Below are 12689 nucleotides of genomic sequence, written 5' to 3'. Positions count from 1 at the left end.
GCGTTCTAAAGCTGACCGCACACTTATGAGATTTTGCCTGATTTTACCAGATCCCGACGCATCGTGCCGAGAAATCGGATGAAAAGTGGCAAATCGCACTTGTTTTAGATCCGAATTGATCCAATGTGCGGCCCGTAGGCATCGGATCAGTACCGCTACATAGCAAGTGCTGCACTATAGATATATCAGATCCGTCAGGGTCCAGCGACACCTGATGGGGTCGCATATGATACATCAGTGTATCGCATGTGATCCTGCCACCCAGGAGGCTGCCGGGCGGTTCAAGGGGGATCGGCTGCGACTTCTCCCCTCAGAAAGGCCTTGAGTTGCTTATATCAATTCATCTCCTACTTGCTCTCGGAATGGCCGGGAGCCTCATGAAAATTGGATGGTCATTCCTGCTCTCTGAAAGGTGGGCATGTCCTCCCGCTTTCCATGGAGGCCCCTCACTACCTCTGCACCACCCTCTCTCAGCCGCCAACAACATAGGCCAAGTGGGTGGTCCGGGGTGGATTTGCGCTGAAGTGTGCCTGCAGGAGGCTCCTGGGGAGCAGTAGATGCCCGTTGGAAGGACAGCCCATGGAGCAGCAGAACCCTGGTGGCCTGGGGCGCAGGAACAGCCCGGAATTCAGCAGACTCTCACCAGACAGGGAGCAGGAGCTTATCCTCAAGTTTCTATGTATTTTACTGTGTTTTTAATTAAAACGTATTGCACCATGAAGTCTCTTCTGTCCTTTTGAGTGAACATCTCTTTTGTAAAAGAAAGAAAAGGAATCCTCTGGTGGTACTACATCCCCCTCAATCAAAAAACGCTGTTGTCTACTATCATTTGAGTAGAAATAAAATTCTGGTACGAGTTTTTGTAATCAAAGGTGTTTCACAGAATTGTGGTCACGATATTTAATAGCGATATTATACTATTGTTGTTTTTCTTTTCTTTTTGGGTTCATTTTCCCATATGAGAGTAAAGGATCATCACCGATAGCACTGTGGAAATGATCCAATATCTCTTGTGGTATTGTATTGCCTTGTGTGGAGTGGTTCTTCACTAATTGGATTGATTTCCCTTAGTTGCTTATTAGCGCACAGTATATTAGTCTGAATCCTATCTTGCATTCTAGGGAGCAGGAGCTGCCCGGGGGGGGGGGGGGGGGGGGGAGTAGGAGGCAGCCATCACCTGGGGAGCAGCAGGCAGGTTGGAGAGCAGTAGGTGATTGGTGGCCAGGGAGCAGGAGACCAGCCAATGCTGGTGAGCAGACCTGCCTCCTCCCCCCACTCTCTCTTCTTACCCCATCCCCTCACACCCCCTGTCACCTTACCCCCTTCCCTCGCTTGTCCCATCACCTCACTCCCCCTCTCTCGCACCATCACTTCACCCCTCTCCTGCTCCTCACCACCCTTTCTGTTGCCCCGTCACCTACTGGAAGGTAGCTCAAAAGATTATGTGATGGGACCAGGGGCGTAACTAGATATTCGTAGGCCCTATAGCAAAAGTTTGTAAGGGCCCCCTATTTAGCAACTGATGGTGATAAATGTATGTAAAACATGTTACTTAGATGGTAAAGATGGGCCCCCTTCAGCTCTGGGCCCCATAGCAGCTACACCCCTTGCACCTATGGTAGTTACACCCTTGGATGGGACACAGAAACAGTTGGGAGGCTCCTATCCCCCCAGGAAGGGTTGTGGCTTTACCGCATCCCACCTGCTTCCTAGTGAAGGGGGCGGAGTTAATGGCAGGGCCTGATGACATGCCAATCCGGCCTCTTTCTCAAAGTGATGTTCTTCCCCTCCTAGTCAATTTATGAGAATGCTGGCGTTAAAGGTTCAATATCATCATGTGTATTATTTACTGTTGGTCATATTTCACCATATCCCCCAACCAGGCAGTTATTTAGGACGATCTGAGGATCAGGGGTCAATTTAAGGGCACCCCTGTGTAAAACAGTAATGGCAGCCCCCACCCCCATTGCCTAATTTTCTTATTTTCAATATTTAGCTATAATCTAGCGATATTTGATGATAGACAATTTAATCAAGTAAAAAAAAAAAGCCACTAACTGACTTTTTTACAATTGTTTTTATATGTCTACAGTACATACAGTAGCTTAGTGCATCCCAGATCTGATTACCTCGACACCAGGGGAGGCTCCAGAGGAGGTGCTGCAGCACAGTTCAAATAGGGAAGGCACACCTACTGCCACCAACTGCCATTCCGACTGACTTACTGGGAGTTGGTGCCCTGTTTGAATTTTGAACTGCACTGCCGCCCCCACCTCTGGATCCGCCACTGCTCCACACTCATCCAAATAAGAATCAATCAGAAATTCCATGTGCTATGGATTTTATGTGAGTGATTCCAGCTCGTGGCGCCAGCGCTGCAGGATCTCTGATTAAATAGCTTTTTGTAAAATGAAAAACAAATTGCTGACCCCAACTTTGGAGTCTGATCTAATAAAACATTTTATGTGATTGGTCTTCGCTACTTACAGTAGTTACCTTCGTTTTTGGTTCAAGGATTTTTACGCCATATATAGATATTTGCAGTTCAACTTTTGGAGTTTTCTGACCTTCAGATTTCTTGATATGTCTGGCAAACTGGAACAAAGGGGGAAGGTGTCTCGGCATTAATATTTAAATAATCAAATGCAGATGATAAACATAGGAGTATTACAAATATAATATATTAAGAACATTGGGGATTATTCTGGTTTGGGCCGACGACTATTTTCAGGCCCATTTTTCATCACTCAGAATTATATCTGACGAATGATTACCAGTTAGAGGACAAAAGTGAAATTTGGTTGTGACAAACTTTTGGAACCTAGAATTATAGCACCACCTGCTGGTCTGTTTGAGGTCATGCATGCATTTACTACAGTATAGTGACAACTGCACTACAGTATATACACAGCAGGACCTTCTTCAGGTCCGTCCACAGATTGCCTGCGTTCGCACGGGGTCCGATGTTTGCGCTGTGCGCATTTCTGAGCATGTGCATATGCAGGGTGAGTGCACCCACGGCGAACAGATTGTCTGCCAGGTGTAAGCACCCAACACAGCGGGCAGGGGGCAGAGAGGGGCGTGGGGCGCTGGGCAGCCCTATTAGCATATGGTAATGCCCAGTGTTCCGTGGGTGTTCCCATGAGAACGCTGGGCATTCTCATAATAATGTGAACGGAATGCGGGTGCGGGGGGGGGGGGGGGGCGCGGCTGACATCACCAAATGCCAGCTGCCCGCCCATTTCCTCCCCAGCGCGCTCACATATGTAAGGTTTCTTGGAGCGACCTTATATATGCGTGCACCTTCCACATATTTCAATGGTTGTTGGCCATGCGGGGTTAGGTTGATTCGCAAGGAGGCGAATTCGCATCTGAGCTAATCAACCAGAATAAGACCCATAGGCCCTTATTCTGGTTCTCTCGCAAAGGCAAATTCCTCCTCAAATGGACAAAACCATGTGCACTGCAGGGGGGGGGGGGGCAGATGTAATGGGTTGGGATCATTTGGCTCGCTGCGCTCGGCACACTATTTTATTCTCCTGCCATGCCCTAGTGGATGGTAGGGCATGAAATACCGCCTGTCGGCACATGTCGGCTCAAAGAACAGTGAACCTTTTGACTGTCGACCTAATGCGTGCATCGACTAAAACCCATGTCGACCTAGACCCATGTCGACCTCGGCCCATGTCGACCTAGAACCATGTCAACCTATCCCCATGTCGACCTAATGGTGTCAACCCAATGCTTGTCGACCAACTTGCTGTAGACCCAATGACTGTTTCCCGATGTAACATGTGCAGAGAGAGTTAGATTTGGGTGGGGTTTTACTTCAAAGTGAGATCTATATTGCAGTGTAAAAATAAAGCAGCCAGTATTTACCCTGCACAGAAACAAAATAACCCACCCAAATCAATTCAAACCGGATGTCAGCTGACCACCCACTACCTCCCGAGCACACACGCATATGTAACTTTTATATGGGTACACCTTCGCCATCATTGAATGGTCGCCGACCAATATTCCCAAAACTTCCATTTCTGTTGCAACATTGCAAATAAATATTATAGCTACAGTATACATCGGGGTACATTTACTAAGCCACCATGTATCGGCAGAGTAGCAAATCAGCTGGTAACGAAGGTTAATGGGTTTGTTTCCCCCCCCCCCCCCCCCCCCAAAAAAAAAATCTGTTTATTTATTAAGCTGCCGTGTTCTCAGGTTTCGTGTTTTCTAATAAGCGGTTAACCACAAGGTCAATTAGGTCCAATATTTGGTCTCCCCACATACTGTACTTGACCTAAAAGAGTAGTTAAATGCTTGCCACAAGGTGACCACAGATATTATTTTGGGTGATTTCTCCCCATAGAATCAGCTGAGCTGCACTTGAGTTACGGTTCAGCGGAGCTCGGCCAATCAGGAGAGTGCTACTATGTGGTGCTCCCTGATTGATTCTTGGGTCTCCAAGTGACGGAAGTAGCCTGGAGGCTTGGAACTCATAGAAGAAGACCCATGTGTATACAGTACATGTACTCTCTTCAGTTCGTTTGGATCTGTAATTCCACAGGTAAAACATCATATTAAATCTTACGTTTATACTGACTGCTATCAATTTGGCACCCACAGCCATGGGGTACGGAGGATAGCCCCAGGCTTCAGCTGTGGCCCCTAGGGGGGCGGGACTTCATTGGGGGGGTTTCCCACTCCCCCAAGGACCCCAGCCACGGCTGACCTATTGGTCGATGGTGCATTGATTCATACATGTGTGTTCTGCCGTTATTTTCATATGTATTTGAGCAAAAGCTGAGGGGTTTTGTGTGAAGAAAGGGGGTGATACAGGTTGGTTTTCAAAAGCAAACTTATTTAATGGACAAAACCAAGCTGCTCTGCATGTGGGGCAGATGTAACATGTGCAGAGAGAGTTAGATTTGGGTGGGGCATGTTCCAACTGATATCTGTATTGCAGTGTAAGAATAAAGCAGCCAGTATTTACCCTGCACAGGAACAAAATAACTCACCCAAATGTAACTCACTCTGCGCATGTTACATCTGCCCCACCTGCAGTGCAGCATGGTTTTGTCCATTAAAGAAGGAGTTTGCAAACCAACCTGAATCACCCCCCTAAATTTCAGATATTAGATTTGCTGAGATTTCCTCATTCGTAACAATTTGATCTTAGTAATTGTACCCCCTATAGGAGTGTCCAATTATGCTGTCTGCACCTGTGGGTAAAGTCATTGCACCTATTGCCTGATGAAAACGCTTCTCGCCGGTACGTGCGCTTCTGTGTTAGATCTAACCTATGGTGATGAGCGGTTCCGATTCATGAGAATCGGAATGGCTCCGAGCAGCGGGGATCCGAATCTAGCCTAGCCAAGCGATGGCCATTCCTGCCAGACTCAGATCCCCTCGCGAGCCGACAGGCGTCTTCCGGCGTCAGATTCCCACAATACCGGAAAAGGGTCAACACAAGCAAAAGGTTCAAATGAAAATGGTTGGAAAAAAAAAGGTTGACATGAGTTTTCTAGTTTTTTGCGGTGTCAATTTTTATCTTAGCGCACGGACGACCAATTAATGTACCATTCCCGTTGCCTGTTCTTATTACCTAATAATTACACTTTAATCTTTATTGAGTTGTGTTAGATAGATGAGCACCAAGAGCTTTGGTGCAGCTGTTTTGGCAGCGAGGTGCCCTACATGGGGGCTGCGTACGGCTGCCGCCGGCGATTTCTCGGGAAGCTAGCGGTGACATTCCCAGTGTCATCTGTGAAGGACCAGCGTAACATGAAATTAATGTTTGGCTCCTTACCTTCAGTTTTCTTACGGCGTCTCTCACAACTTCGGTCCCTTTAGGCTGCTCAACCTCTGTGCTCCCAAGGAACTGCCAAACAAATATATGATTCCCATTAACTAAAGCGTACAGGAGACAGAAAGTAATCAAACATTGTGTGTGATTTAGTCTAAACGGCCAGATGTACTAAACCTTGAAAAGTGGTAGACAAAAAGCTAAAGTAGTAACCAATTGGCTCCTAACTGTCATTTTCACGCAGCCTGTAACATGGCAGTTAGAAGCTGACAGTTAGAAGCTCTTTTCTAACGGTCGGGTATTAAGTGCGCTCATTGTCAAACAGTACAATAACTATAGAGTGATATTCTGATGATCACAGTTAGGAATTGTAAATGGCGCTTCAGCCAATCAGCTCCCAACTGCCATTTGTTTGAAAAATTAGAAGGGCTGATTGGCTGTAGCATTATTTAAGGTTAGCATGCAGCGATAACAAGAATATCACTCATTAAATCTGCCCTTATATTGGTAACTGTGTTTGTAGTTGGCATCGTTAGTCAACAAATCGCGAACGACTAACGTATTCTATAGGTCACTGCGCTCTTAGACGGGTAAAGTATATGTATTATTATTCCAGGTAAGAACTATTAAACCCACCCCATAATAACCCCCACTGGCACCAGGCCAGGCCTCAGCCGCTGACTCCCCGACACCAGCACCAGCAGTGGCAGCAGCGGCGCTCCCACCCCTCTAGGGAGGAGGTATGATGATCAGACTATTGGAACTCAGCCCAGGGAGGACCCATCTCCAGCCCTAGGCCCCACTGACTCTCCCCAGGCCCCACTGACTCTTTATCCCCCCCCCCCACCTCCACCCCCACCATCACCACCACCGCCCATGCTGGTTCTCCTACACGAAGCTGGCTGCCTAGGATCTGTGGACTCAAGCCATATGTAACCTTGTGTCCCCTGTGTGATAACTCTACTGTCTCTGCCATCACTGCTGTGTCCTTACTCATACTGTTACCCACCCGGCTGCTGCAACGACCAGTGGCGCCGTTGATGGCTGCCTAGACGCTGTACTGCTCGGCGGGCATGTGTTCCCGACATGTAATGTATCGATGTAATGAAAGTAATGCCTCCCCCCGTCATCCCTGCTTGATGGGATGACGGGGGGGGGAGGCATTAGTAGGGGGGAGTAGACACACCAGGAGGGGTAATTTAAATGACTGATGATCTAAGTAAACTTGAGAATTGGTCAAGAGAATGGCAACTACAGTTGAATGCTAAAAAATGCAAAATTATGCACTTGGGACTCAAAAATCCAAAGGCTCAATATAGTATCAAGGGTTCTATAATGGAAACTACTGAGGAGGAAAGAGATCTAGGAGTCACTATTTCAAGTGACTTAAAGGCAGGAAAGCAATTTAGCAAAGCAATGAGGAAGGCTAGTCAGATGCTTGGTTGCATAGGGAGAGGAATCCGTAGCAGAAAAAAATAAGTAATAATGCCTATTTATAGGTCATTGGTACGGCCTCATCTGGAATACTGTGTCCAGTTCTGGAGACCATATCTTTAGAAGGATATAAATACATTGGAAAGTGTACAAAGAAGGGCAACTAAAATGGTGCATGGCCTACATCACAAAACTTACCTGGATAGACTAAAAGATCTTAACATGTATAGTTTGGAGCAGAGAAGGGAAAGGGGGGACATGATAGAAATCTTCAAATGTATCAAGGGTTTTAACATAGTACAGGTGGGAAATTTTCTTCAAAGGAAAACAAGTAATAAAACACGAGGACATGCACTGAAACTGGAGGGAGGTAGGTTCAGGGGAAATGTTAAAAATAATTACTTCACAGAAAGGGTAGTGGATAAGTGGAATAGCCTCCCATCAGAGGTGGTAGAGGCTAAGACAGTAGAACAATTTAAACATGCTTGGGATAGGCATATTGATATCCTTACAAAGAAATAAGGATTAAAAAGGGTTGAGTTTAACTGAAGGGTAAAAAAAAGGGGCAGAGTAGATGGGCCTTATGGTTCTTATCTGCCGTCAAATTCTATGTTTCTATGTTTCTATGATGCTGCACTTTATGGGCCTTATTCTGGTTGGAGCGGCCGGGCCGTACGCGTACGTCCCGGGATTTTTTATGATCTGCGCATGCGTACATTCGCTAATGCGCAGGCGCGAACGCTCCAAAACGCTTACGGACGGGCCTCTACGTGCGAAAAAACCTATACGCGAGTGTACGGGCATTGGGGGCGGCATAGGGGCGTGAAGAGGGGAGCGGCTGAAATAATGAGGGAAAATGGGCGTAAATATGGGCGTACACGGGGGTGTGCACCAAAAATGAGCGGTGCTACTACCGCACGATCGACTAAGGCACCGTTCATTTCGGACACAAAACAGGCGGCCGCCAACCGCCATCTCAAACCACCCCTACAGATACCGCATGCCAGCGTGCGCCTGGATTTGCTAATTTACGCTGATTACTACCAAACACATACACCTGAATGTAATAACCAATGCTGCAGTCTATTAAGTACAAACCATGATTTCACTACCTGCAAGCCTACACACAGCACTCAAACACATTGAAAGCTTATCTTTCTATACTTCTCTACATTTAAAGGTTTGTTTAATTTAAGGTAAGAATCTTTGTAAGACCTGCTTATATATGCTAAGGTACGTATTTGTTAAACAGTTATACACATTCACTACGTGCTTTCATAGACTTTACACAGTAGCACACTCAATCTACACAAATCGACATGTGTCAACGTGTTCACTCTAATACAAACATAGGTTTTGTATTTAGGATACAATAACATAAACCACATCTAACACCTACAAAGGATGTTTCAGCAATGTTTTAAGCCCATGGCCACTATTTTGCACATTAATTAATTCAATCAATTAATTAATTTTCATAATTATAGTTGAAAGGCAAGATTTGCAGGTCCATATATGTGAAGGGTATGTCAGCGTACATGGACGTACGCTCACTCTCACGAGCGGTGACATAAGCTGACTTTTCCATTGAAAACAATAGGGACCCGTCCGTGCAAGCTGGCGTACGCTCGGATAGCCGCAAGAAGTCGGTGGGAAGACGGACGAGAGACGTCCGTAAACGGTGGTGTACGCTCAATTGTACGCCACTCCCCTTCGACATTGTTTCTGGCCGTACGTATGCGGCTGAGTTGTGGGTGGACTTAACCCCAACGGCCGCGTACGGATAGCGTACGTTGTTTTGGAACGTACGCACGTTTGGCCGCTCCAACCAGAATAAGGCCCAAAATCCACAAAAAATTCCTAGTGTGCACAAGCATACATGGCCAATAAAGTAGATTCTGATTCTGATAATACTATATCCAACAGCAGGAGACAGAGATATGGGCTTAGAACATACACAGGTGACCAGGGGACGTGAATACTTCTACAGTATATGCAAACCATACAATGTAACATCTCTCAGTATTGTACGCTGTATACAATGTAACATCTCTCAGTATTGTGCGCTGTATACAATGTAACATTTCTCAGTATTGTACTCTGTATACAATGTAACATTTCTCAGTATTGTACTCTGTATACGATGTAACATTTGTCAGCATTGTACTCTGTATACAATGTAACATTTCTCAGCATTGTAATCTGTATACAATGTAACATCTCTCAGTAGTGTGCGCTGTACACAATGTAACATTTCTCAGTATCGTACGCTGTATATAATGTTACATTTCTCAGTATTGTACGCTGTACACAATGTAACATCTCTCAGTATTATACGCTGTATACAATGTAACATTTCTCAGTATTGTACGCTGTATACAATGTAACATTTCTCAGCATTGTGCGCTGTATACAATGTCACATTTCTCAGCATTGTACGCTGTATACAATGTCACATTTCTCAGTATTGTGCGATGTATACAATGTAACATTTCTCAGTATTGTACGCTGTATATAATGTTACATTTCTCAGTATTGTACGCTGTATACAATGTAACATTTCTCAGTATTGTACACTGTATACAATGTAACATTTCTCAGTATTGTACGCTGTATACAATGTAACATTTCTCAGTATTGTACTCTGTATACAATGTAACATTTCTCAGCATTGTAATCTGTATACAATGTAACATTTCTCAGTATTGTGCGCTGTATACAATGTAACATTTCTCAGTATTGTACGCTGTATACAATGTAACATTTCTCAGTATTGTACGCCGTATACAATGTAACATTTCTCAGTATTGTACGCTGTATACAATGTAACATTTCTCAGTATTGTACGCTGTATACAATGTAACATTTCTCAGTATTGTACTCTGTATACAATGTAACATTTCTCAGCATTGTAATCTGTATACAATTTAACATTTCTCAGTATTGTACACTGTATACAATGTAACATCTCTCAGTATTGTACACTGTATACAATGTAACATCTCTCAGTATTGTACGCTGTATACAATGTAACATCTCTCAGTATTTTGCTCTGTATACAATGTAACATTTCTCAGCATTATACACTGTATACAATGTAACATTTCTCAGTACTCTGTATACAATTTAACATCTCTCAGTCTTAAATAATTTAAAGTGAATTATTTTTCTACATTTACTGTAGGAACAGTAGAATCAATAACCTCCAGCAGCCGGTAACAAGCTATGAAGGTGTCGGGATGCGCACAACATTAATAGTTACATAAAAACAATTCTAATTGCAATGATGTGAAGCGGCCAGCAGAGGGCAGTGCAGGAACGCTGTGTGCGCCTAGTGGTAGATCTGGAACATTTTTATATTAACCCAGTAATATTACACTTATCCGGGTGATCGATCCAAACTGTCTAGTGCCAAATACATAAATACCCCCACAGTGCCAAATACATAGATGCCCCCACAGTGCCAAATACATAAATACCCCCACAGTGCAGGTACAACCCCCCCCAGTGAAAAATACATAAATACCCCCACAGTGCCAAATACATAGATGCCCCCACAGTGCCAAATACAGAAATGCCCCCACAGTGCCAAATACATAGATGCCCCCACAGTGCCAAATACATAAATGCCCCCTCAGTGCAGGTACAAAAATCCCCCCCCCCCCCACAATGCCAAATACATAAATACCCCCACAGTGCAGGTACAACCCCCCCCCCCCTAGTGAAAAATACATAAATACCCCCACAGTGCGAAATAAATAGATGCCCCCACAGTGCCAAATACAGAAATGCCCCCACAGTGCAGGTACAAAAATCCCCCCCCCCCCCCCCCACAATGCCAAATACATAAATACCCCCACAGTGCAGGTACAACCCCCCCCCCCCCCCTAGTGAAAAATACATAAATACCCCCACAGTGCAGGTACAACCCCCCCCCCCCCCCCCTAGTGAAAAATACATAAATACCCCCACAGTGTGAAATAAATAGATGCCCCCACAGTGCCAAATACAGAAATGCCCCCACAGTGCAGGTACAAAAATCCCCCCCCCCCCCCACAATGCCAAATACATAAATACCCCCACAGTGCAGGTACAACCCCCCCCCCCAGTGAAAAATACATAAATACCCCCACAGTGCCAAATACATAGATGCCCCCACAGTGCCAAATACAGAATTGCCCCCACAGTGCCAAATACATAAATGCCCCCACAGTGCCAAATACATAAATACCCCCACAGTGCAGGTACAAAAATCCCCCACCCCACAGTGAAAAATACATAAATACCCCCACAGTGCCAAATACATAAATGCCCCCACAGTGCAAAATACATAAATGCCCCCACAGTGCAGGTACAAAAATCCCCCCCCCACAGTGCCAAAAACATAGATGCCCCCACAGTGCCAAATACATAAATGCCCCCCACAGTGCCAAGTACATAAATGCCCCCACAGTGCCAAATACATAAATTCCCCCACAGTGTCAAATACATAAATACCCCCACAGTGCCAAATACATAGATGCCCCCACAGTGCCAAATACATAAATACCCCCACAGTGCCAAATACATAGATGCCCCCACAGTGCCAAATAAATAGATGCCCCCACAGTGCAGGTACATAAATGCCCCCACAGTGCCAAATACATAAATGCCCCCACAGTGCCAAATACATAGATGCCCCCACAGTGCCAAATAAATAGATGCCCCCACAGTGCAGGTACATAAATGCCCCCACAGTGCCAAATACATAAATGCCCCCACAGTGCAGGTACATAAATACCCCCACAGTGCCAAATACATAAATGCCCCCACAGTGCCAAATACATAAATGCCCCCACAGTGCCAAATACATAAATGCCCCCGCAGTGCCAAATACATATATGCTCCCACAGTGCCAAATACATAAATGCCCCCACAGTGCAGGTACATAAATACCCCCACAGTACCAAATACAGAAATGCCCCCACAGTGCCAAATACATAGATGCCCCCACAGTGCCAAATAAATAGATGCCCCCACAGTGCAGGTACATAGATGCCCCCACAGTGCCAAATACATAAATGCCCCCACAGTGCAGGTACATAAATACCCCCACAGTACCAAATACAGAAATGCCCACACAGTGCCAAATACCTAAATGCCCCCACAGTGCCAAATACATAAATGCCCCCACGGTGCAGGTACCTAAATGCCCACTAAGTGCCAAATACATAAACACCCCCACAGTGCAGGTACAAAAATCCCCCCCCCCCACAGTGCCAAATACATAAATACCCCCACAGTGCCAAATACATAAATACCCCCACAGTGCCAAATACATAGATGCCCCCACAGTGCCAAATAAATAGATGCCCCCACAGTGCAGGTACATAAATGCCCCCACAGTGCCAAATACATAAATGCCCCCACAGTGCAGGTACATAAATGCCCCCACAGTACCAAATACATAAAT

At 45.4% G+C, this 12689-nt stretch overlaps 1 protein-coding gene across 7 annotated transcripts in view; it reads right to left on the bottom strand.

The window, feature by feature from the left end:
• Positions 1-12689, bottom strand: part of GULP1 (GULP PTB domain containing engulfment adaptor 1) — a 228484-nt gene that overhangs the window by 82631 nt on the left and 133164 nt on the right. For 5 of the 7 annotated variants that reach the window (XM_083154251.1, XM_083154252.1, XM_083154247.1 and 2 more), the window contains 2 exons: positions 5807-5878; positions 2488-2595 (listed from right to left, as the gene is read on the bottom strand). In XM_083154251.1, the coding sequence (XP_083010377.1) occupies positions 2488-2595; positions 5807-5878 (180 nt within the window). The remainder of the gene's footprint in view (positions 1-2487; positions 2596-5806; positions 5879-12689) is intronic. The other 2 variants (XM_083154253.1, XM_083154250.1) reach the window with 1 other exon arrangement.

This window comes from Crinia signifera, chromosome 7 (assembly GCF_055691185.1).
Source record: "Crinia signifera chromosome 7, ASM5569118v1, whole genome shotgun sequence".
In the NCBI taxonomy this organism is placed as follows: Eukaryota; Metazoa; Chordata; class Amphibia; order Anura; family Myobatrachidae; genus Crinia; species Crinia signifera.
Note: the sequence above shows the minus strand (reverse complement) of the source record. Positions and strands in the feature narration are given on the sequence as shown.